Here is a 26,199-nt window from a genome sequence, read left to right as displayed (position 1 = left end):
TGATGGGGAAAATTATTTATTAAAAACCCAGATGCCTCATATCTGTTACTTGTCGCCCAGTGATGAGTGACCTTAAAACTCGGTGGCTCAAAATAAGGATCACTTTTTCACGATTTCTGAAGATGCTCTGGTCAGCTGGGTGGGTCCAGTCTAGGCGGGCATTATTGGTGGATGGCTGTGGTCAGCTGAGGGCCTAGCCTTGCAAATGAAAGTCAGGAGTTCAAGGCCTTGGTCATGTACTCGAAGTAAAAAGGCCTTGGTTCTGGGTGGTCAAGCCCTCTCCTGGGCACTCCAGCCGCCCTCCCCACAGCCAGGAGCAGTGCTCGGAGCTCAGCTGGGGTGGGGGAAGGGAGAGGTGGTCGGAAGCATGGGAGAACAGCGACGCCCTAGTGCTTAAAAGTATCCGTTACACTCGAGACACAGCACGTTATTTAATATTCACACACTCACCACAAACTCCACACCCTGTGACATAGGTATTGGCAGATGAGGAAAGTGCAACCCAGCCCATTTCAGGAACTCCCGTGGGACAGCATGTAGATTGGGGGGGGGGGCGCGGGACAGGGAAGCTAGTCCACTACATGTAAGGAACTGTCTAAGGACAGAGCACACTGGCCCTGACTGAAAATGCCATCTGCCTGCAGACTGAAAGGTCCCAGATTCGATTCCGATCAAGGGCACATGCCTGGGTTGTAGGCTGGATCCCCAGTAGGGGGCCTCCTGGAGGCAGCTGATCGGTGGTTCTCTCTCATCATTGATGTTTCTATCTCTCTTTCTCCCTCTCCCTTCCTCTCTGGAATCAATAAAAATATGTTGATTTTTTTTTTTTTTTAAAAGGATAGAACACACACACATACACCATGGGTTGGCTAGCAATTAAAATTTTTTTTTGAGAGGGAGGGAGGGGGGAGGGCGCGCGCGAGAGAGAAAGAGAGAGAGAGAGAGAGAGAGAGAGAGATTATTTCACTTATTTAGGCATTCATTGGTTTCTTGTATGTGACCTGACTGGGGATCAAACCTGCAACTTTGGAGTATCAGGATGATGCTCTAACCAACTGAGCTACCTGACCAGGGCTCACCTAGCAACTTTTAAAAAAGGAAAACTGCCTGTTTTCTCTAAGTAATATATGCTCCTTGTAAATATCTCAACAATATAGAAAAGCATAAAGGATAAAGTAAAATTTTCCAACACCACCGATGGTTGAGGTAACATTGCTAATATTTTACTATATTGCTTTTCTTTTGCACATGGCATTCCATGATATACATGTACCACCTTTTACCTCAAAACACATCAGGGGGCTATTTTGAGAACTGAAAGCACTGTACTACATATACAACCTTGGAAATAGCTCCAAAGTTAAGTCCTTAAAAAAGAGCATCCCATAGGGTGTCTAAGGGTTGTGCAGGCAGAGGCCAAATTGCAAATGTCATGGATTCGACTCAGAGGGCAGGGAATGGTTGAATGGTCCTCAGCAGAAGAATGTGATCAGAGTTACGTTTTGGGAAGATCCACTATTGCTCCAAATACATAAAGCAGCAGTTCTCAACCTGTGGGTCGCGGCCCCTTTGGGGGTCGAACGACCCTTTCACAGGGGCTGCCTATGACCATCGGAAAACACATATATAATTACATATTGTTTTTGTGATTAATCACTATGCTTTAATTACATTCAATTTGTAACAATGAAAATACATCCTGCATATCAGATATTTACATTACGATTCATAACAGTAGCAAAATTAAAGTTATGAAGTAGCAAGGAAAATAATTTTATGGTTAGGGGTCACCACAACATGAGGAACTGTATTAAAGGGTCGCAGCATTAGGAAGGTTGAGAACCACTGACATAAAGAGAGGGTTTGAAGCATCGAAGACCACAGAGGATGAGACCAGTCTGGGAGCAGTTGTCCAGGCAAGAGTGTTAGGGAATGGCCTTAGGCAGTGGGAGTTGGTGGAGCAGAGGAGGGAGCTGGAGATGCTGAAGGGGTAGAAGGACAGACTTGATTTCGCATCATTCCGTGTTCAGAACCTTCACCTGAGTGGTGCTGTCCAGGGGACTTTTCAGGGGTGGTATCTTACATCTGCCCAGCAAAGGTCACAATAAGACAAAATAAGGGCATTGGTGCCCTCAGCCAGAAATAGAGAGGGAGATAGTGGAGGGGCAGAGCAGGGACAAATATGTACTTTTTTATGGAGACTGGAGGGCATTTTCAGTGTTAATCCAAACACATCTTGTTACATACACTGAAGGCAAAGAGGACAAGATACACTGATCACAAGAACAGGAAGATCCGTGCCTGCCCTTGATGATTTGCTGCATCCCGCCCCCCCTCCCCCCCCCCCCGCCCCCCGCCACACACACACAGGTGAAGTTGTCTAATTGCTCCTGAGAACTGCAGAGACCCAGAAAGGATCGTGGAAAACCCAGAAGCCAATTTTCCTCAGATGAGTCAGGTTCTCATAATAAGATCTCAATCCATTCCTCCCTTGGGGCATGGAAGTGTTCTGGGATCCGAATAGTGCCAACTGTTCTAACCTTTGGGAACTCCATGTTTGGTTCAGAGCCCTGGGCTTGGCCATGAAGTCTGTGACTACATCCAGTGGCCCCTTTGGCCATGCAGGGCACACAGCCCCATCTCTGCTATCACCCTCCCACCCCCCCTTCCAAGGAGCCCTATGCAACCCAGTGAGGTTCCGGTTTCAGAGGATGGAGAACGTCACCAAGAGTTAACCTTGTGTCTTTCACACAGAGCTATCTAGATGAGTGCCTGGTCATTGAGTTTGATTTGGAAAACAAACATCTAAGACCAGGGATTTGTAATGATGCTGATACTAAAAGGAATCAGATTTCAGGGCTGAATACGGACTCTCTTAGCAACAATGATTAAATGTTCTATGTACAGCAAGAGCCCCCTGAAGCACTATTGATATTGCAGTGACTAATCATTTAAAGATTGATTATTGCCATATTTAGATGGGTTTTTTCCCAAAGCACCAAGAGGATCAGAGACTCCCAAGAGTTTAATATCTCAAGAGGCTCTGCACCAGTGGTTCTCAACCTTCTGGCACTTTAAATACAGTTCCTCATGTTGTGACCCAACCATAAAATTATTTTTGTTGCTACTTCATAACTGTAATGTTGCTACTGTTATGAATCGCAATGTAAATATCTGATATGCAGGATGGTCTTAGGCAACCCCTGTGAAAGGGTCGTTCGACCACCAAAGGGGTCGTGACCCACAGGTTGAGAACTGCTGCTCTACATGGTTGTTGGTGGGACACTGCTTTGCTCAGGCACTAAGGTTCTGGGAGTCTGTACATGCATCAACTTGGTACTTAGTTATGCTCTGAGAAAATGGATTATACCCGCTTCCCTGAGGTCTCTCTCTTTGCTCCTGGCTACCTGTTCATGGGTTTCTCACTCTCCACCGTCAGAGTGCATTCTACAGGGCTCACCAGGCAGAGGCGGGAGGGTTCTGTGTGGTTTGGCTTCCCATTGAGAAGCGGACAGTGTGCTCAGCACACTGATTGCGGGGTTGCCTCGCCTGCTGTGGCTCACTGGGTGGGTGCCTTTTATCCGTTTGCCTTATTTCCACGCGGCAGATATCTGGGTGGGGTGGCAGTTCTCCCAGAGAGAAGCCTCTGCAAGGCCAGTGAGGAAGCTGCCGGCTGCTCTGGGGAACAATGGGGAGGAGCTGCAGTATCTGCCAGTTCTAGGGAGAGGCTTAGACGGGAGGTTGTACACATTGTGAGGGCCAGGGTCTTCCTTCACAGCTATGGCAGCTACTTAGAGGTGAGGCATGACCCGTGGTAGTTAGTGTCTGGAAAAGGGGATGAAGGCCAGGATTTGGCAGATCTGTGCTAGAGTCATAGCAGAACGTCCAGATTAACTGGTTAGCACACTAGTAGGTGGGACGGGATCCACCCCCTTTCCACAGATGGACAGTCCCAGACCCGATCAATTTTGGGTTTTCCAAGAACATGTTGGACATCTATTGTAGGCACATGGCTTTTAGCTGCACATGACAGAGTCCACCTCGCACTAGCCTTGGCTGACTGTGGGTCCAAGAGGGAACTGAGCATGTCCGATTCAGGGGTTCAGTTGCTCTTGTCAGGTTCTGTCTCTATCTCCTTGTCTTTTGGATTTCATTCCAAGGCAGGTTTTTTCCAGGGCAGGTGGCCCGCTAGAGCATACCCACGTCTCAGGAGAATGATTCTTTCCCGCTTCTAATCTCTACCTCATCGCTCTTAGAGCTGGGAGTTCCTCCATTGGTCAGCCTGGCTCAGGCCACTCAAGTGGAGGGACAGGTGGGGGCCTTTGATTGACACCCAGCCCATCCACAGGGCTTCCCTAGAAGAAGAGATGTGGGGTAGGCAAAGTGTCGAGGAAAAAGGTCCAGGGGAACTCTCTGCACTGCCCCTCCACGTTGCTCAGGCCAGCGGGCTCTGGGCCAGGCAGGCCTGGGTTTGAATACTGACCCCACCACCTACTACCTACCGTGTTTCCCCAGGAAGCTGCTTACTCACCAAGCCTCAGTTTCCTTACGTGGGTAGTGGGAACAGTGATAGCACCTGCATCAAAGGGAAACTCTGTATAGATGGAAAACTCTGGAGAAAATGAAGAACTCAATACAGTGCCTAGCACATATTTAATAATGTCTCAATAAAAGTTGGCCATTATTGTAATCCGGCACGCGAGAAATGACCAAGAAAGATAGAGTGGGCTTTGTTGTTTCTCTAGTCTGGTTTTGAACCATAAGGAAGTTGTTGTACACACTTCAAAAGATCAGTCTTTCCCACAAAAGTGAAAATCTCTGCTCATTCTTTTCCTGAACTGTCAGAACCAACTCTAGAAAACTAAGACCATGATCCTCTGTTCAGTTATGTAAAAGGGAAGAGGTTGAGGGAAAAGGAAAGCTGGACACTGGCATCATGCCCATCCTGGCACCGACCTCCAGGGCGGGCTCCTCCTGTAGCCCAGGCTACCCCGTGGGCCACAGCCCCATCAACATTCCTCCACGTGGGGCCCCAGGAGAGATGTGGTCACTAGGATTTTCCTCTCCATTCTTTTCTGTGACAGGTGTAGAGGTTAATCAGTATGTTGAGACAGACTTCCCCTTGGGGCAGGACTCTCCCACCCTTTTTCATCTCCTATGCTCAGGGTGTGGGTGAAGCCCAGTTTTGTCAGCAATCTGGGAGGCTTTCTAATGTGACTGGTGCTCTGCAGTGTGTGGCCAAGCGGGCAGGCCCTGCAGACACGCGGCCTGGGTCCAGATTCCAACTCCGCTGCTTGCTGTGTGAACCTGGGTCAGTTTCTTGACCTCTGGGTGACCTCGCAGAGTCATTATGAAGATTAGATGAGCTAATATATGTGAAGCACTTAGAGTGGTAGGGCGCGTAATAAAAAAGTGTTAGCCGTTCCTATTACAATGATCTTAAACACTTAGAATTTAAATGTTGGTTCCCCTTGAGAGAGAGAGAGAGAGTAGAGAACAAACAGAGATCAATCAGGAATGATGGGTGAACCACCCTGGGTGTTGTGTTGGACCAGTAGGGGGGGACTGGAAGAGATAAAAATAGAGTTCTTTCCTACAGGGTGCTGTTAGGTATCAGAGTCAAATAGCCACCCACAATCACATTGCAAAAGATGTCTAAGCCAGTGGGATCAATGACCAAGTGGCTGAGTGGTAAGAGCCAAGAGGAGGAGCCACTTTGCATGCAGAGGGAGATGGATTGAACCAGGTTTTGAAGAAAAGACTTGGGTAGAGGGAAGGACGTTCCTGCCAAGTAATAAACAGAGGCATCGTGAGCAGGAAGGCATAGTGTGGAAGAAGAGCCTAGAGCAGGGGTGGGCAAACTTTTTGACTCGAGGGCCACAATGGGTTCTTAAATTGGACCGGAGGGCCGGAACAAAAGCATGGATGGAGTGTTTGTGTGAACTAATATAAATTCAAAGTAAACATCATTACATAAAAGGGTACGGTCTTTTTTTTTTTTTTTTTAGTTTTATTCATTTCAAATGGGCCGGATCTGGCCTGTGGGCCGTAGTTTGCCCACGGCTGGCCTAGAGCCTCAGATGGTGCTGGGAATGGGAGGACAGAGGTGGGGCACAGGATTTCACTCAGCAGGGAGCCTGTGGGCAGGAAGTGACCTGCTGGCAGCAGCATTCAGGGAGCTCTTTGCCAGTGGGAGTGGACAGGATGACCCTTACGCTTAGTGGGATAGAGATGGCAGAGGAAGAGACCATTTCACTCAGTACATATTCATAGAAGTCATACTGTGCACCAGGGACTCACTGCTTCTGGAACCCAGACAGACAAGGCTCCTCTCAGGGAGCTTAAAATGTAGTGAGTTCCAGTTGACCCACTCAGGAAACACGGGTGAGTGCTGACATTATCCTATATAATAAAAGCGTAGTATGCAAATTGTCCCCTCAACCGGGAGTTCATCTGGGAGTGTGACCAGGGGTTAGGGTCGGCCGGGGGAAGGGAGGGAGGCCCCAGCCAGCAGCTGCTAGGAACCCAATCAGTGCACAGATTTCGTGCACTGGGCCTTTAGTTAGATATCAGGCTGTTGGGGAGCAGGATATTCTTATGGTCTCAGAGTCTCAGGGCATAGATTGGAGATGAATTACAAAGGACACCTTTCCTAGAGAGATTTGACATTCCCATGGTAACCAAGTGACTACACCTATGTGACTGAGTTGGGATTTCCTGATGTGATGCCATTGGAGGCAGATACTCTAACAGAAGAACTAAAACAGGATCTAATCATGGGGAACCAATCAGACAAATCCATAATTTGGGGTGTTCTATAAGACAGCTGAGCTGGTGCACAGAGATTAAATGTCAGGAAAAACAAACAAAAAAGGAAGTATAGGTGAAAGGAGGATAGAGCAGGGATTAGCAAATTATATAGCCCATAGCAGCCCATGCCTGCTTTGTAAATAAAGTTTTATTGGCACCTGTCCACATCCATTCCTTTCCGTGTGTCTCAGGCTGCTCTAATCCTACAGTGCAGCTTTGAGGAGTTGTAACGGGGACTCTATGACCCACAATGCCCAAGATATTTACTGCCTGATCCTTTACAGAAACTTTCTTGACCCCTGGATTAAAGCAACATATTAACCAAACACAATGCATGAACCTTGGTAGTTCCTGGATCAGGGTGACAAAAATGCAAACATCAATACATGGGGAAACTTAAACAGGGAGTGCGTGTTCCAGGACCTTACTGAATTCCTGTTAACTCTCTGAGGCACGGCTCTTCTATTGGGATTGTGCTGCACAATGTCTGTCTTGGCTGTTGAATGCTGAAGTACTTAGGGGGTTGAATCATGATGTCTACAGTCTACTTGCAAGTGGTTCAGTCAAAAAAGAGAGAGAGAGAGAGAGAGAGAGAGAGAGAGAGAGAGAGAGAGAGAGAGAAAGAGAAAAGAGAAAGAAAGAAAGAAAGAAAGAAAGAAAGAAAGAAAAGAAAGAAAGAAAAAGAGAAAAGCAAATGAGGTGACAAAGTGTTAATTAGTCAGTCTAGGTCAGTGGCCAGCAAACCGCGGCTCGAGAGCCACATGCGGCTCTTTGGCCCCTTGAGTGTGGCTCTTCCACAAAATACCACGTGCGGGCGCGCACGTACAGGGAACATTGTGGAGTGAAAGAAGATGTAGTGTCTAGGATTGAGAAAGGTATGTTGAGATGGTTTGGACATATAGAGAGGATGAACGAAAGGAGATAGACGAAACAAGTATACAAGACGAGTGTGGATGGGAGAGTTGGAAGGGGTCAACCTCCGCGAACGTACCTCAATCAGATTGAGGACGTTTTTCGCAAAGGCCAGCTTAGGAGTACCCTAATTAAGTTAATAACAATATACCTACCTGTATAGTTTAAGTTTAAAAAATTTGGCTCTCAAAAGAAATTTCAGTCGTTGTACTGTTGATATTTGGCTCTGCTGACTAATGAGTTTGCCGACCACTGGCCTAGGTGAAAGGCATCTAAGGATCGTTATACTGTTCTTCCATTATTCCTGTAGATTGAAAGACTTTCAAAATAAAAGTTAATAATAATAATAAAAACCTTGAGCACAACTGGAGGGCTAGTTTAGGGGCACCTTTCAGTAGCCCTGATGTGACCTCCCTACGGGCTCTGGCCTGGTCCACTTACGCCACCTTCGGGGCATTCCCTCGGGAGTGAGAGAAGGGCTGGGAGCCGGAGCCGAGCTTCCTGTCCGCTGAAGAGGCGGCCCCAGCAGGGACTTGTGATGTAACCCGGGGTTTTGCTTGTTGTCTCCGCACAGTAATTCCATCAAGCTGGTGAATCTGCTCTCCATATTTATCAGCACGTGGCTCACCGCAGCCGGGTTCATCCATTTGGTAAGTAGCCTCTCGGATGCCTTAGCTCTGGCTTTCCTGGACAAGCCCCTGAGTCATTTTAGTACCTGCATTGCTTCTCACTGTGGAGAAACTTAAGCCCAGCTGTCCAGCGTAAGAAAAGAAGAAGCAACTGCACTGTTGCCTGTGTTTCCAACCCTTTACCCCAAACTGGTTCCAGTGGTGAGTAAAGTTTGCACTAGAATCCTGCGTTTTCCAGCTCTCAGGTTGTGCCCTGGGACTTCCGTACATTTTCACACTGTCTGCAATATCCCCAATGAGCCACAAGATGGCAATGCTCCCTCAGCAAACGCCTGAAAATATCTTGGGGACATGGTTGGAAGTTTGCCCCACATCTCTGTAAACAGCACATTCAGATCCCTCAATTTCTTTTCACTTCCCCCTTACAAAAGCCACCTTTGATTCTCTTGCCTGATGACTTGTCAAGTTATTCTGTATCTCAAAAAAAATGTTAATTCTTATAAATGAGCGATCCTTTAAAAGCCTTGTATTAGAAGTGAAGCTGTTCTCACCCCCTCAGGGCAGACTTCTGCTTTTAGGGAACACAGCTATTGTAGGGAGCCTGTTTGAGACCAACACAAACTGTTACCCCTGAAAGAACCTTATCTGACTCTGAAGCTTTGAGTAGGGGTGCCCCTCCGTGGTGGAGCCCCTCTCTGCCTTAGGGGTGGAAGCTGGCATTTAGCTGCTTATCATTGGGACTTACCTGATTTTCACCCCATGGAGCACAGCCCAGTGGAAGCCAGGCTCTCATTCAGTCACTAGATCTGAAGGTTCCCCACCTACTTTTTTATGCTGATGGGATTCTTGGCTGAAATCACCCTTCGATGATCACCCTAATTCTGCCAAGTGCTTGCATCGTAGATAGGGACGGGTTAGTCATTTTCAATAGCCAGTGACCTCAACTTCCTGCTGAGAGGAGCACCAGGACCTTCCGTAGAAAGGGCACGCTGAGGATGGGCGATGTGTGAGCTGAGGACGGGTGATGTGTGGACCAGGCAGGTCCTGGGAGCTTTCTGGAGAGGCAGAGATGGAGGTCTGGGGTCTGTGGACCTGTGGGCCTGGGGCCTGCCCTTGCACTGGCCACACTGAGGGATCACAGGCACTGGTCCGGGAGACCCAGCTGCCGTCTCTCCCTCTCTCCTGAAAGTGTCTACAGTACCTCTCCTGCCTGCCTCACGGCTTTGTTGGCAGATCAGATACGATGAGAGGCCTGAAAGTGTTTGTGACATTTAAAGCAGAGATGGGCACACTGCAGCCTGGGCCACCGGTCTGCAAACCTGACCCGCTCCCTCAGTTTCAGTGTTACCTCTGGCCGGTTTCACCCACCAATACGGAGCTGAGGTGTCCCTACAGAAATCAGACACTGCATGGCCCGCAAAGCTAACAGCACTTACTCTCTGGCTCTTTACAGAAAATGTTTGCTAGCCCTGGGCCTAAAGAGTCGTGCAAATAAACTGTTCTCATGGGCCCCCTTTCGTGCTCCCTGGAACCGCCTGTGGTTCGCAGGGTGGAGCCATTGCTGAGGATCTGCAAAGCAGGGAGCCGAGCCAGACCCCAGGAGATGCTGCTGGGGGTTTGGGCGTGAGATCTGGAGGAGCCACCCCATGGCGGGGTGATGAAAGGAGGAACCCTCTGCGGGAGGCCCTAGATTTTCTTTGGGAGCCTGTGAGGGGCGCGCTGGGAGACTGAGCAGGGACTCGCTGAGAAAGGGCAGGGCAGGACTCTCTGGCCCCTTCCTTGATGGGAATGTCATAAAATGAGGCCAGAGCAAGGCCTTAACATGCAGCTGGCGTCAGATCTTTAACGATGTGAAGGGAAAAACGGACTGGGGTCATTTACTTCCAATGCATGATTGTGCTCCTACCACTCCCTGCTACCTGTTCAGTCATCCCTCACAGAACTCAGCCCAGACGGCCAACACTGAGGTTGAGGGGCCACCCCTCCAAAATATCCTGCTGGAGCTTTTGTGCTCCTGGCTTATTATATATATCCTAGAGGCCCAATGCATGAAATTTGTACACTCAGGGGCGGGGTGGGGAGGGGGTCCCTCAGCCCAGATTGTGAGAGGGCACAGGCCAGGCCGAGGGACCCAACCGGTGCACAGTCAGAGCTGGGGAGGGGTGTGGGAGGTTGGCCAGCCGGGGAGGGACCATGGGAGGGCTCCAGGGCATATCCAGCCCATCTTGTTCAATCTGATTAGCTGGACCCCAGCAGCAAGCTAACCTACCAGTTGGAGCATCTGCCCCCTGGTGGTCAGTGCACGTCATAGCGACTGGTCAACCAGTTGACTGTCTGCCCCCTGGTGGTCAGTGCACACCACAGAGAGCAGTTGAGCTGCCTTAGCATATCATTATCATATTACGCGCTTTGATAGGTTGAACCGAGGACCGGACACTTAGCATATTAAGCTTTTATTATATAGGACATATATCTCTAGCATAATATTCCCTTCTTTCCCCCTGTCCCCTTCTCTAGGTGGAGAATTCAGGGGACCCATGGGAAAATTTCCAAAACAACCAGGCGCTTACGTACTGGGAATGTGTCTACTTGCTCATGGTCACCATGTCCACCGTTGGCTATGGGGACGTTTACGCGAAAACCACGCTCGGACGCCTCTTCATGGTCTTCTTCATCCTCGGGGGACTGGTAAAAGCTCTTTGTTATGACACTGATTTTTATGGTCATTAACATCTCCTATTATCCATTCCCAAGAGCTTTGTATTTTGATAGTGTGTTTCTGTGCTAGGCGCAAGCGATTGCCTTAGTGTTACAATCAGGCTAAGTTGGTCCGAGCGTGAGGGTGACTTGTCTGCATATTTCTTAGGTGTATTAACTTGTTTCCCAGAGACCCAGGCGTGTTGCCCTTGTCAGGGCCAGCCATTTAGCCAGGAGCAAACCTAATTGTCTTAAGAAAGTGCTGCTCACTTACTAAGTGAGTGTCTGTCCCTTAGTAATGTAATTCAGTATCTGACATTCTGCAAGGACAGCTGCTGTCCCCTGACCCTGGTGGATGCTGTCGATACTCCATAGACAGTTTGCGGTTTCAAGAGCTCTCCCGCCCCTTGACGGTCCTCCCAAACTTCCAACAAACACTGTGGCTGGGGCCTGCCCTAAAGAGTGGGGTCCCCACGTCGGAGATGGGGGCCCACTGGTCTTGTCCAGGTGGATGTCACCCCGTGCGGCACCTGGGGTGTTTTTTCTTCCCCTTGTAAGTCAGCAAGTTTCACTGTTTGCATTTCTGCTCTATGCAGATCATAATGGTCGGTTATGCTGTCATTTTCAAGGGACATTTGGCAACACAGTGGCTGTGGCTGCATTTTGTCTCTCAAAGCAGCTTGCTCTAACTTTTGATTTTTTTAAAAAATATATTTTTATTTATTTTAGAGAGGAAGTGAGAGGGAGGGAGAGAGAGAGAGAGAGAGATAGAAGAAACATCAATGATGAGAGAGAATCACTGATTGGTTGCCTCCTGCACACCCCCACTGGGGATCGAGCCCACAACCCGGGCATGTGCCCTGACTGGGAATTGAACTGTGACCTCCTGGCTCATAGGTTGACTCTCAACTACTGAGCCACACTGGCTGGGCTAAGATTCAGTTTTTGCTGTGTGTGAGATAAATGATGAAAATCCTACTTCACACACAGCTATCAGATATGTACACCACACACACATTTACTCTATGCATACTCATCTCTCTGTTTTGTATGCATAGGGCATATACATTCAAAAATGTATGTAAATGTACATGTGTGTGTGTGTGTGCGTCAACACAGGTGTTCCCACAGTGTCTGTGAGGTCCCGGTTATCCAGCCACAGGCGCATTGTTTGTTGGACAAAACATGGCAGATGTGTGTTTCTCCTCGCTGTCCTTTCCTCCCATGTGATTTCCTTGATTTACCTTGTGTGCTTTTTAGTGATTTTTTTAAATGCAAAGGTTTGTATTATTTTAACCTTTCTTTGGTGTTTATTATCTTTAATCATTCATAGGCATTGGTTGCCCTTTAGATTTTAACTAGAAAGGTCTTTCCCTGCAGTAATCTGAGTGTGCATGTGTGTGCGTGTGTGCACGTGTGTGCACATGTGTGTGTGTGTGCCTGTGTAAGTGTGTAATTTCCCCAGCATGCATCCCCCTTACTTATTTCTCTTCAGGAAGAAGAGCTAGATGTCAACTTATTTATCCCTGTCTCCTTTGTATTTTTCTCTTTATAGTTGCCTTTTGGGCAGTATCAGTAGCAACTGTGATTTTTTTAGTTGTCTAGGCTGGCTGGTGTTTGTTTTGCCTTGTGTGTTTTCAGGAGCTTACCCTTTTTGTGCTTTTTTTATAATCCAGCGTATTAGTGTGTACCTTCGCCGTTCTAATCCTTTTGTGTTTTCAGATCTTAGCATCCCCCCCTTCTGAAAAGGTCACCCCTTCCTTTGGCCTGTCTTTTTAGTCTCTCTTCTGTCTCCTATCTTCTCCTCAGGCCATGTTTGCCAGCTACGTCCCTGAAATCATAGAGTTAATAGGAAACCGCAAGAAATACGGGGGCTCCTATAGTGCGGTTAGTGGAAGAAAGTAAGTATCCAGAGGCCTGCCGCCTCGCTGCGGGGTCCTCTCTGCATGCCATTGTTTTTTTGGCTCTTGTTTCTTTGTTTCATGCATGTAGGCAATGTTTGCCCGCTACGTGCCCGAAATCGCTGCTCTCATCCTGAATCGGAATAAATTCGGCGGGACTTTTAACAAACATGGAGGCAGAAAGTAAGTCGGTTGCACCAGAAAAGATGTGGTTGAGTGGCTTCCAGGAGTCCTGCCTGCTCCTACCCACCGGGCGTCTCTGTGAGGGAAGGGCCACGCTCTGGGGGGGGGTGTGATGTTACCCAGGTTGTCATAGTGGGACCAGCCGCCCAGCCCTGTTCTCACTCACCGCTTCCCCCCCCCACGCATCTTTCCAAGAGACGTGGGTTGATCCTGGAAGGGGTCCCACTATCACCGGGCCTGTCTGTTCTGTTCTGGTCCCGAACAAGTAAACCATGCTCATTCATTCCTCACGCCAACTGGCTCGGTGGTTACACTCTGGTCCCCCACACTAAGATGATGCCATTTCATGGGGCTCTGTGCAGCAGTCACGTGAGATCTTACTCCAGCAAGGAATTCTCAGGGAGGGCAAGGTCAAGGTCACCCTGCCTGCTATAAGGCGTGGCCACCGGGAACCAGTTCTCTTTAGCCGGGAGGCACAGAGCTTATCCTCACAGGGATTCATTACTCCCTTGCAATTCCTTGTGGGCAAGAAGTAATATGTTTCTGATTTTCAGGACACCACATGCTAAGGCCGAAGTGTCCTTTCTTTGGCTTTCCATGCACGGATGCGTTCTCCATGGGCTCTCTTTCAACGTGTGCTCAGAACACGTTATCAGCATGTGGGTCCCTGATCCAGCAGAGATTTCCCTCCGAGTACATGGCCGGACCTCAGCCCGCTGTGCTCTGCCAGCCGCCATCCTCCGGACCCTGCTGGAGGGAGGCCGGGCAGGCAGCAACCGTCCGTCCCTTTTTAAAAAGGACTTTTCTTGGGCACAGCTTTGTTTCTGAGGTTTTGTTTTCTGTTTTAACTTCCATGGAGTAAGAGGTACACACACATCTCTCTCATTCAGCTCAGGACATTTGCGCTGGGGTGCACAGCCAGTCACTCCCACCCGATCTAGACTCGGAATCTTTCCATCACTCTTGCCTCTTCCCTGTCACAGAAGTTCCTGCATTGGAACGAGGCTTCTTTCATTCATTTTCAGATAAACTCTTAAACAGCCGATTCTGTTTTTTAAGAGAAAATCAAACCAGCAGCATGGTGTCCCCTCCATCCTCGGTGCCTCCTCCTCGCCCTGCAGCCCCAGTAGATGCGCGGACCCCCTCTCTGAGGTGGTTCCAGCTCACCCCGCGCTCGGGTGTCCCGTCCTCCCTTCAGAAGATGAGGAGGCGGGTAAAACAGGGCTCACTTTCTTGAACTGCCCACAGGACACCAGTTTCCTTTCAAAGGAACAAAGGACAGTGGCTGAGAGGGAGCCAGTTGGCGCCTGCTCGTGGAGCCAGCCCGTGCCTCCACCTCCCCGCTGATGGAGCCCTCCTCTCCTATTCCCCTAACAGCCTGGATGAGATTGGAACCAAGCTGCTCTGATTTCTGGGCCACTGGCTGCATCCAAAAGGCCAAATACGTCTGGAGATTCCACTGGTCATGTGCTCCATGCCAAGAGGAAAACAGCTTCTCTCTCGGTTCTGCCTTCAAGTGTGGACAGGTCGCCATAAAGCAGACGGCCTTCCGAGGGCAGGGCCGGGTTGGCCTCCCACCCGCTGTCCCAGCTGGCCTGTCCTATCACTGCCCCCGAAGGAGGCAGTAAAGTCAATTGCCCTGAAGTCCAGGTTGAAAATATGTCTTGACTCTCGCTCCAGGCAAAATCCCCTTCACCCACAATTAGTTTGCCAACCCCAGTGTGGGTGGGCCTGGTGGCTGACAGCTTTTGGTGACCGGTGACCGGCTCAGGCCCTCAGACCAGCGCTCACCCCCGGCCTGGTCTGATCATCCGGGCGCTTTCTGCCGTGGCATTTCCACTCCAACCCCCTCGCGGTGATGACTTCAGATCACAGGCTCCTGCGGCTTTTGTTCTGCCTCCGTCTCTGTAATCTTTTATCACTGCAGCTAGCCTGCTTACTTCCCTCCCCCCCCCCGCCCCCCGTCTCTTTTTTCCTGTTCCCTTTATGAAAATGTGCACTTTGCTTTTAATGTTCTCGCTGGGTCCCCAGTGTCCCCGGCCCTGCGGACAGAGAGCAGGTTCTGTCATCAGCACGGGGGCTGTGCACTTTGCGCATTGTTTCCTGGTTCAAAAGCTAATTACTAAGTAGTTTAAAGAAGCCCTTGGTCACTTAGATCTTTCATCAGAAAATATAAGCATGGGAAAGGCACGGTAATAGAGGGCCATTAGCACCCTTTGTTTGATGTTGTTTTTCCAGTCAGTAGAACAAGATTGATGAAATGTTATGTTTGGCCAAAATTTGAGTTTTCATTTGGAATTCAGTGTTGAGAGAATGGGCTGTCAGAATCAATAAGCTCCCTTGCGCTTGGGATACGGGCATGTGGTAGTAATTAGCAATATAAGGTCTTTAGTTGAGCAACCAAGCATGGGTTCTGGCAGCAAACATAATGAGAAACTACAGTTGTTCTATTTCTAACGTCAGAAAGTTTCCAGATAAAATTAAATGCATTTGCAAAAGGAAAGCAGCTAAACTTTGTTGAAAGATAGAGTTCAGGCTCTGAAACCAGCACGCTTCGCCCATGTTTGTGTGTATGCGTGAATGTATGTGCTGGACTCACGGACCCGCTTACATGCACGCTGCTCCCGAGGATTTAGTCAAGTGAGTGCTCAGAAAGTAATTAAAACATATACACGGTTAAGGGATTGGTTTATGGTTGCGTATGTTACTCAGGAATAACCTCCCTTTTAAAAATGCATCCTCGGAGAACTCAAGGTAACTTGCCACCCAAAACCACGGAGACACACAACTTTGAAATCCAAAGATTATTTAGAGTAAAAGAAAACTGGGCCGAGAAGCTCGGGGGTTTGTTTAGGTAACACCCCATTTTAGAGTATCGGAGCAGACGAAGACTTCCTCGGCACCTCGTTTTCAGTGTGTGTTTGGCAGAATGTAAACATTTCCCTTCACATCCCCAGAACACCTTCCCCGTCAACACCGTATCAAGGGCGTCCTCCAGCGCACTCCTTGATATTCCATACCTGACCCCCCACAGGACAGCCCGAGCCAACAGTGGGGGTGGGCGGTGTGCATCTGCGTGTGACGCAGAGAAAAGCTACTTTTCTCTAATGTAGCTTGTGATGATGTATTGGGGCTCCTGAGAACAGGGACTTGGGTGTCAACAACCAGGGGTTTCAGGAATGACCAAGGAAGGCAGTTTTTCCAAGTGGGAGGTCTTGGGGACAGTTAGCCCCTTGGGCTGAGTCCCCAGATTTTATTCAAAAGAGTAGCCCGCCTGCAGCCCAGCCGTCCTAAGGATGCTCGCCGCCTCTCCTTTCTTTCATGTGATGCCAAAGCCGCTCCGAGGTGGGGAGCACAGGGGTGAGGCTCCCATGGCCTTTAGGATCCCAGCCTGCTCTCCTTCCTCCCACAGCCTCTGCTGTTTCCCCCAGAGGTTTCCTCTCTGTGTGTGACTCAGCCCACTCCTGGTTAGTTTATGAGAACTGACAAGATCATGGTCTAAGGTCACATGGCCAAGGGCCATGGAAAATAATCGGCCACAGAGAGGAATCCATCTGCTAACCCCCTTGTTGGAGGCGGCCTGGATAGAGAGCCATCCAGACCTATTTCCCAGGCTGCGCTTCTGGGGCCCGAAACAGAGGCAGTGTCTTCGGCCAGGTGTTTGGGACAGGGAATGGGATGGGTTGGATTATTCCTTGGATTCCGGGTAGCCAAATACTGAGAAGACACAGAGAGAGGGATGAAGAACAGGACAAGGCGTGGCCAAAGGGGGATAGGAAAGTGAATGTCATGTGCTTGGAGGAAATGTTGCCGGCGGGATGAGAAAGCTGGGCCCCCTTCTGGCTGGGGGAGCAGTGGTCAGACTAACCCGGGTCTAGCTCCAATGCATGAAAGCTGCCTGTGAAGCTTACATGCCGTGGCTTCTCTTAGAACGCTTCCTTCTGTACTTCCAGAAGAGAGAACGTGAATCACTGTAGTGCAAAGCCCTAGGGCTGCCTTCCGTGATGATAGTAATAACTACAATCACTTGCATATTTTCTAATTCTCACAGGAACCTGTGAGAAAGGTAATATCGTCATCTCCGTTTGCAGTGGGTGAGGAAACTGAGGACCAGAGAGGTTAAGTGATTTGCCTGATGTCACACAGCCAGTGAAGGGCAGATCTTAGATCAGGAATTTAACCTGGGGCAGTCTGCGCCCCTGGGTCACGTTGCCTCTGTAGATCATCTCTCGAGACCCGTTCGTTCTGCTCTACACTCAGGGATCTTATCATTGTACGTGTTTCTCCACCACTGTCCGTCAGTGGGGTGTCACCTTGGACCTGTCTCCTCCTTCTGATCATTTGTTACCTCTCAGGATCCTGGCCCCAAGGAGAGGAGACAAAACTATTTTTCCCCCTCATTCGGTTAGATGAGAAATTGACCTCTTGAACACCTCTAACAATGAGGGTCTCTCAAGAATGGGCAGGCAGATCATTGATCGAAGTGAGATTTGGAGATTTCAGGCTCCATCCTTTCTGGGGTTCATTTCGTAGGTGACCAGCCATGGTAGGTGGTAGTGATCACCTCAGTCACTCCTGGGCAGGGCCTACCTGCATTCTATCTTAGGAAGAGCCCTCTCTGCCCTGGCAGACATATCTACCTGCTCCTTCAGTTCCTGAGGGCACGCCTCTGGGTCTCTGGTGGTGGTTTCCTGACTGTCCGTGAGAATTGTGGTAGCAGGCGCCCCTCCGGGGACATCAGCTCTGAGCGGGGAGGGGGGGGGGGATATCAGCCCTGGGGCTGTGTCCCTCTGGAGGGAGGGGGGACCATCTGCCGTCAACCTCAGGTGTGTCCTCAGGGTTGTAAGAAGGAGCCTCAAAGGCACAGAGGTGGGGAGACCCTATTATGCTTTTCCATTAAAAAAGGAAAACAGGGGACTTGTGGTTTTTCATGTAAATGCTTACATTTTGAAGAGTATTCAGTAATTTGGAACAAAATGGCAAGCTCTAAGAACCGCTAGAGAGCCGATAGTTCCCTGCCGCACTGTCCGCTCCTGTTATCTCCACTGGTTCATTCATTCAGTTCTGGAGGTTCGCTGGGGGCCTGTGTGCCAGGCACACTGCTGGGTTGTGCGGGAGCCGGGATCGGGATGGGTGGTGAGCAAGCTGCCCATGGAACCTATTCTGGTGGAGGTCACAGTCTCCAGGAGGTCACAGGCCAAGAGCAAGGGTGTGGCCAAGGAAGCTACCAGGCACACATTTTAAAAGCCAAAGATTCTGTTATAGAGCAAAACAGTTATCATTTACCTTCAATAAAGTGGTCCAGGGAGGTGACACCTCGGAGGAGATGTGACAGTCGTTCAGTGGCCACTGAACCCAGCCTCATTATCCCCAAAAGAAGTGAGCACCCTAGTTTTAAAAAATATATTTTATTGATTTTTTACAGAGAGGAAGGGAGAGGGATAGAGAGTTAGAAACATCGATGAGAGAGAATCATCGATCAGCTGTCTCCTGCACACCCCCTACTGGGGATGTGCCAGCAATCAAGGTACATGCCCTTGACCAGAATCGAACCTGGGACCCTTGAGTCCACAGGCCGACTCTCTATCCACTGAGCCAAACCGGTTAGGGCAGCGCCCTAGTTTTAAAATTCATATTTTGTGAGGTCTTTGCTTGTCCCTCTATGGGACCAAGTCTTAAACTCTGTCTCTCTGGGGTCCAGATGCCTGACTGAGCTCTCCCATGACCTGCCAGCTGAGGCATCCGCATACCTGCCCTGGTTTTGATTCGGGTCCCTTATCAGACTCTGTCTTTCCTCTTATCAGAAATAGGCTCCTCATCTGCCTCTGCATCCTTTGTTCATTTCTGCTTCCACGTTCTCGTCCCTTTTGCGAGGTTTCTTGTGTCAACATGGAATTCCACTTCTCTGTCTTCGCCACACTCAGGTTTTGCCCTCCGTGGTTCTTGGCCATTTTTTAAAATTGGAGTTGAAATGACCTGTGTGGAGGAACAGGGATCATTTCTTCATAAGGGTTCATGTAATCTACCCCTGATAGCCCTCCCCTCCTAAACGAGGGCTCACACGAGTGCCTCATTGTCATTCATTCCACATGTGTTTATGGAGTGCTCGCTACACGCCAGGCACTGGGGATAGATGTATTTCCACACACCCATAAAAACCTCCGAGGAGGCCACATCTGTCTTGAGCGGCACATCATATGTTATTTGGCCACCAGTGTGGTTGGGCAGTTCAAAGTCGGAGCTGATTTACTAGGAGGCTTCCCCTGCTGGTTCCCAGAGGTGACGGCCTTCCTGCAGCTGCATGGCCATGGCCGAGCTTCCCGGGAAGGCCTGCCCCCAGCGCGTGGACTAGGACGTAGGGTCCTTTGCGCGGTGTGTGGGGCTGAGCACCGAGGGCCTTCTTCCCTTTCCCGTCTCCGTGGAGCTCGGGCAGCACTCACGCTTGCCCTCCTCGGTCTGCGTGGGGGGGCTGCTCTTGTGAGTGAGGTCCCCTATGAGATGTCATTTATGATTTCTGTGCCACAGACACCGCTCTGGTTGAAGTGTGACTGAAGTTTTGCTTTTTGCACAAACTTCCATCCCTTGACAAGTGAGCCCTTCAGCCCTCTCCTTGCAAGGCCCATGCGAGCCCCAGCCTGAACTCCCAGCAATGTCTTCAGATTCCTAGATTTTAAAAACCATAAATTAGCAAATCATCAACATATCACCAGGAAGGATCATCTGGTAGCCATTCGAGTCAGAAGGAAACACAGGCCCCAATAACTGATCTTCACAAAGATATGAAGAACCGTAGACAGACAGATATAGTAAATAGGAAGACAAACAGATAATTCAAGCTGACAGGCCAGCTTGGACTGATTAGGCATTCTGCTTTGATTAGCATTAAACTTTTAGGGGAGGAAAAATGAGATTGCCCTAATACTTTGGAACAATGACCCCTTGACTACTTCTGAAATTCAGTACTGAGGTACAGATACCAAACGCAAGTGTCAGTTAGATGCTGTATCCTATAATGTCATGTGCCAGGTATTTCTTTGCAGCAAGAGGGGTCTTGGTGGGTGTGGATGTGGGCGCTTCTTTCTTTGCATCTGCTTTGGATTCTTATAAGCCACATCTTCAGTCCCTTTCAAACTTGAAGCTCGATTTAAAGAGACTTGGATGCATATTAAATCAATTCCCTGATGATACTAATGGAATAAAAGCGCCCCCCCACACACACACTTTCCTGCTGTTTCTCTTCCCTTCCACACACTTATCAAAATGTTCCAGCTATTGTTCTGAAAACAAGAATAGAAATGTAGGTGGGAGATGAACTGCATGGCTAAATAAAACTAAGTCATATGTAAGCCTAGATTTTGCTCTTAGATATTCTTTCTTCCATTAAAAAAAGAAGTCTGAATATGAATTTTCTAATTATAATCCCTGAAGATTCTGTCTCTTTAACCTCACATTTGATGGAGAATCCTTGCTGGGTAGGTTTCCAACCCAAAGGATGCACGCACCCTCAGAGATCAGGCGGTGTTGTTTTCTGTCTCTGACGATGTCATTCATTTTGGTGGAAGGCTTTCCAGATCTGTGTACATTAGTTCTTAGTAGATTTGGGGTTCATCCCACAGATGCTGCCATCATACATTGAAAACAAACCAGGAAACTTTCTAACTGGCCAAGTCTGGTGTCTCCTTTTATTAAAAATCTGTAGGGGCTAATGCAATGTGAAACTTCTGGAAGCCTGATTCTGTGACGCGCAGGGATCCAGGCTCCACATCTAGTACTGGCATCGCATAGCAATGGCTGTTCCCATCCCCAGAACCACAGGGCTGCTCCAGATGTGGGCGGCAGTCATCAGTAAAGGAACTTTAGGTCCCCTCTGTATACCTTTTCAATAGGGGGCACAGGAGCAGTTCAGAGATACATGCATGCCCATCTCTGTGAGGGGTTTCTGACCCTGGCCATTGACCGTGAAGCCCAATGTCAGCTAGCATCTAGAGCAAATCTAGGAAAGCTGTCATTCAGCATATTTGCTCCACTAACAAGTATTTGAGCCCCTGCCATGTTCCTGGGACTCTGCTATGTGCTGTGATTAAAAGGATGAGCTAGAGCCCAGCTGGTGTGGCTCAGTGGAGAGCATCGACGTATGAACTGGCAGGTCATGCTTTGATTCCAGATCAGGGCACTTGCCCGGGTGGCTCAATCCCTATTAAGGGGCATGCAGGAGGCAGCTGATCTATGACTCTCACTCATTGATGTTTCTATCTCTCTCTCTTTTCCTCCCTGAAACCAATAAAAATATATTAAAAAAAACATTTATAAATAAATAAATAAGCTAAAAAGTGTGATTATTGCTATCCTGTAGCGTACCTGAGATATCGAGCAATCAGAATCATTCAAGAAGCCAGTGGCAGCTAAGCGGAAGCTTGATTATGTAGGAGTATCATCCCAGTGAAATGCTATTTTGGCAACAGTTTTATTCAATAAAATCATGAAATTATAAAGCAACATGAAGGCTGCAAGCATTTTAGAAGGAATGCTCCTGAAAGCCTTTGCTAATTCCCAATCGTTAAATGTACCCATTGGAGTAGTTAGGGCAAAGGTAATGGCAGGTGACTGGAGCACCAAAAGCCTACAGATTTAATGATGGACCCAGTCACAGATTTGGAAGGATGGGAGCAGCTGATGCCACCCTGAGGTCTGCTCCATTCCATAGATTCCCTCCTCCTCGGCGAGGAAGCCCTGATGCTGTGGACAGCTCCCAGTTATTCCGTGTGTAACATGCCGGAGGCCTCGGATGCCTGTGCTAGTGTGTTGCGTCTACTCAGCCAGGCTGACTAACAGAGTGTGCAACCTGAGGCAACACCCTTGGGTGTGGCTGGGAAAGCAAGGCCAGGATGTGTCAACTTGATTGTCATTATGGGAAGGTCAAGTCCAATCGCACATGCTCTCAGGCCATGAGGCATGATTTACTAGGGGGGTTAGGGAGAGGGGGAGGGCTCACTTTGCAAATCAAAGCTATATCTCCTCTCCAGGGCGAGAACCAGTTTTTTGGACTCATTCTCTATTTCGCCTTCGTCCCCAAAGGGGTAATCTTCTCTTCTCTTGGTCCCTCCTGTTCGGAAGCAGCATTACCAAGTGGAGAGAGACAAACTTGCTTTCATCTGAGTCCAGGAGAGTGCAGTTCAGTGTGATGATCTCTCTGTAAGCGCAGAGGGCCGACCAGGATTAGAAGTCAGGTCAGGGGAAGACTGGCTTATTTAAAAAATGGCCAAAAGCCTTCAGGTCTGCAGTAATGGGAGGAATAAAATACAGAAGAGTGAGGGGTTGGGGAGAGAGACAAGGAAGTGCAGTTTGTGAGAGTCCGGCCATCATATTATTGCTTGCTTAAGAGAGTTGTGTAATTCCTCTTCTAGGAAGGGAGGGAGGGAGGGGGGGAGGGAGGAAGGAAGAAAGGAAGGAAGGAAGGAATAGAGAGAAAGAAACCAAAACGGTGGTGGTAATATCTGCATCCCGGGTTATTGTAAGAATTAAATGAGAAACTGAAAAGCAGGGATTGGCAGAGCTTGGTCAGGGAACCTTGATTAAAGGGCCCAGGACTGTACGTGGTTGGGGAGGAGTGATTCTCCAATTAAAAATGAGGTGATTACCCAGGGGGTAAGAGATCAACCAAAGGACTTGTATCCATGCATATGCGCATGGCCAATGGCACAGATAATAGGGGGTGGGAGCATGTGCTGGGGGGTGAGTGCGGGTGGGGAGAGGTCAAGGGGGGGGGGAAGGAGACATATGTAAAACTTTCAATGATAAGCATTAAAAAATGAGGTGCTATTGACAGAAGGGGGTGCCTGCTGAACAGACAAAAGCAACCAATGCCTCTCCCACACGAGGTTCCCGGAATTTAGTTTTAAGACTCGGACTGAAACATTCGTTAGGCAGCCAGCCACAAAGACGTGGGATCATTCTTCGTGCACGGTCCAATTATGGAGGTCTGACTTGGGACGGTGGAGGTGCAGTCACAGATCCCTCTGGGCTGGCTCAGGTGCTGACCACCTGCCTATGGTGAGATGCACCCCCTTCATGCAGCAAGGTCTGATCTGGTCAGGCCATCGAGTGTTTCCCATTGGGTCGACCAGTAGTCTGCCCTCCAATCTTGGGGTGTTTTCCAGAGGTGCCTTTGCTGCGATGCTGGGATGTAGTGGTTCAACCTTCTGCCCCATTTAGAGAAACAGCCAAGCAGCCTGTCTCCCCAGAACAGCTCTGTTGACAGCTGGATCCGATGATTACTTCATTCTCTTCCTCACTGGGAGGGAGAAGGCATTTCCTTCCTTTGTGACTAGCAAAATCCTAGATGCAGCCCTGGCTAGGAAGTGACCTCATCTCCTAGCCTCCTTGGGTTGTTTTGGTTGTTGTTTGTGTTTTCATTTGTTTTAAACAGAAAATGGTTAAAACAGGGCTTGGAGTGATCCGTGCTCACAGTTGTTTTGGTTTCATTTTTGTCCTTTTTACATGTGCTGTTCTCTCACATACTTGAAACAGGGTAGTAGACCTGAGCTGGCGGGATCAGGCACTGCTCTGACAGGCTTGCAGCTGACTGTTCAATGTCTTCTACACTTACTATAGCCCTGGGTCACCTAGCCACATAGGCTCCGCCATCCAGTTCATTGATCAACGTAGAATTCTTGAAAGCCCAGCCAGTTTTGGGGTTCTGAGCTGGGTCCCAGGGTGTGGTGGAAGGAGGGGCTCCCTCACTTGGGTTTACCTTTGTTTACAGAAGAAGACCTCTCGGCATGGACATCCTTTGGGACAGTCCTTTAGGAGGACCTGTGGAGGCCGGAACTAGTTTAGCTTCCTTCCTTTAGGGCAGTACTTTGAGTACTGACCACTGTGATGTGGGTTTCGGGGTCTCTTGCCATCCCACCCTGCTTTCTATGTGATAAAACGCTGATGAATTCCTTGGACAAGAAGTCCTTCTTAAAATACATTCCCATCAAGGCAGCAGCTACCAATGGCGGGAGGCGTGGGGGGAGGTGGGACCAGAGAAACAAGATTAGAAGGCTCAGCAGAAAGACAAGAGCTTCTAGCATATGTATTTGATATAAATATTATAGTTTTACAGAGACATCGAGATCAATATATGCCACGTTTCATCTAGCTCTTTGACAAAGTGAGCACAGTGTATTCAGGAAAAGCTGTATAGGATTTTCAATTTACTCCGTATGATTTATTGTGACAGGATAGCTATGGGTTTTTTAAGTTCTTTATACTTGTTCCAGTAAAAATGGATATAGTATCTTTAAAAATAAACAGCCCAGAGCTGTGCATTTTACATCGTCTTCCTCGAGTGAGGCTCTGCTAAAGGGAGATGTAGGACCGCCCTGTCCTGTGGGGCCCGACGCAGGCGGATCTGCCTCCGTCCTCGCGTTTTAGCTTTCTTGGGGGTGTGGGGGTGGGGTTGGGAGTTGTGGGGAGAGTAAACATGAACGGAAATAGGAAGCTGTTGCAGATGTCTAGACAAGATGGACAGATGGCATGAACGGGGAGGCGGGCCCAGAGAACTGGGACCCTGTGGGAGGGCTCTACTGGTCCCAGGTCACTCAGGACCGTAGCTCCTTCTAGCGGCACCAGTTGCTTCCTCTGCTTAGGGGACATCAAACCACAGGGCCAGCCTGCCTTTGCTCTGGCATTCACTGGGCACTAAGTCTCTGGACCGCAGTGTCCACACCAGAATGATGCAGGCACTGGACTGTACACTCGCCAAGGGCGGTTCTGACACAAAGATACACGTGAGAACGTGCGGGGGAGCCCGTCACACTCACAGCCCTTTGCAAAGGCTGCTGGCTCTCAGCAACACTGCCTGACTCTTTTGAAAAGTGTGTAGAGTTTTTCCTCTCATGGAGGGAAGCTCACCCTCAGTGGCGCTGTGTGCCTCGTTCCCCACAGCCTTGAGAAGCTTCGTCTGGTGGCCCCCCTCTCTACTCTCCTCTTATGCCTCCAGCCCTAAGGCAGTGGCCCTGAGCTATCCATTCTGAAAGGCACAGTGGCATTGAACTCTGAAACTGAGCTCCCAACTGCACTGGGCGTCCGGCGTTCCTGACCCACTTCCAAGCAGAGTGATGGAGGACAATGTGTGGGAGGTGAAGGTGGTTATTGACAGCAGTACTTACGGAGTGAAGAGGCGCCCATGAACTAAGCAACTGGTAGTTTTGTGGTGAGCCCTGATAGCGATCAGAGTCAAACATTATTCTGATTAAGTCACCCTCCAGCCCTCAATGCCATGCTTACTCCGTGACCCACTGGTGTTACCGCCTCCGGTTCACCCAGCCCGCATTTGGGGACACTCTCCCAGGCCAGCCACTACATGAGTAACTGCTCTCCACAAGATGCCATCTGCCACTATTTTGGCATTTCAGATGCCTCCTCCTGCATCTGAGATGGACCTTTTAATTCTAGCTACTAACGTTAATTTATCTCAAAGAAGATTTGTTCCCAGAACTAAACAAAACTTTAAAACCCAAAAAGTACATCAGAGGAAAAATGGTTACTGAGTGAGGTTGGTTGGCCATCTTCGCAAACCAGGGGGCCAGGCCTGCTAGAAGTCAGTGGTTGCCATGGCCAGCAGTTTAAAAATGTCCAGCTCTGGGTCCCGGCAGCTGCCTTGGTAAACTCTCCATTGTCAGTGAACCACAGGATTTCTGTCTTCCGTTGGGTCCTCAGGCTGAGTAAGTCCTGAGCCTATAACATCTAAAAATGGACGTCTGCATCACAGCCCCTGCTGGCCAAATTGTGGCTTAACTTGAAACTTGGTTCAGAGTTCCTGTGCCTCTCAGCCTTGGCTGTCTTGGGCCATCTGGTCCGGCTGACCAGGTGCAGCCAGAATCCAGTGACCCTGCATCTCTGTGGTGCTTTAGGGGCGTTTATCTCTGTCCGCTCCAGGCCCCACACTAAGCCTCTCTCCTGGCCCAGCGAGGACTCGCCAACACCCCATCCTCTGTGTGTCCAGGAGGATCTCCTCTGGGTTGAGCCCAGCCCGTCAGGAGCGAGCAGAGCTGCAATACCGAAGCCTCTGCCCTTTTCAT

General features: G+C 49.2%; 1 protein-coding gene across 27 annotated transcripts in view; it reads left to right on the top strand.

Moving 5' to 3' along the window:
• The window catches only part of KCNMA1 (potassium calcium-activated channel subfamily M alpha 1), a 686,992-nt gene that overhangs the window by 457,497 nt on the left and 203,296 nt on the right, over positions 1-26,199 (top strand). For all 27 annotated transcript variants that reach the window (XM_036337223.1, XM_036337220.1, XM_036337215.1 and 24 more), the window contains 3 exons: positions 8,297-8,372; positions 10,869-11,039; positions 12,858-12,949. In XM_036337223.1, the coding sequence (XP_036193116.1) occupies positions 8,297-8,372; positions 10,869-11,039; positions 12,858-12,949 (339 nt within the window). The remainder of the gene's footprint in view (positions 1-8,296; positions 8,373-10,868; positions 11,040-12,857; positions 12,950-26,199) is intronic.

The sequence above is a fragment of the Myotis myotis genome, unplaced genomic scaffold (genome assembly GCF_014108235.1).
Source record: "Myotis myotis isolate mMyoMyo1 unplaced genomic scaffold, mMyoMyo1.p scaffold_m19_p_15, whole genome shotgun sequence".
NCBI lineage: Eukaryota > Metazoa > Chordata > Mammalia > Chiroptera > Vespertilionidae > Myotis > Myotis myotis.
The sequence above is the reverse complement of the archived record's forward strand: the minus strand, read 5'-3'. Positions and strand labels throughout refer to the sequence as shown.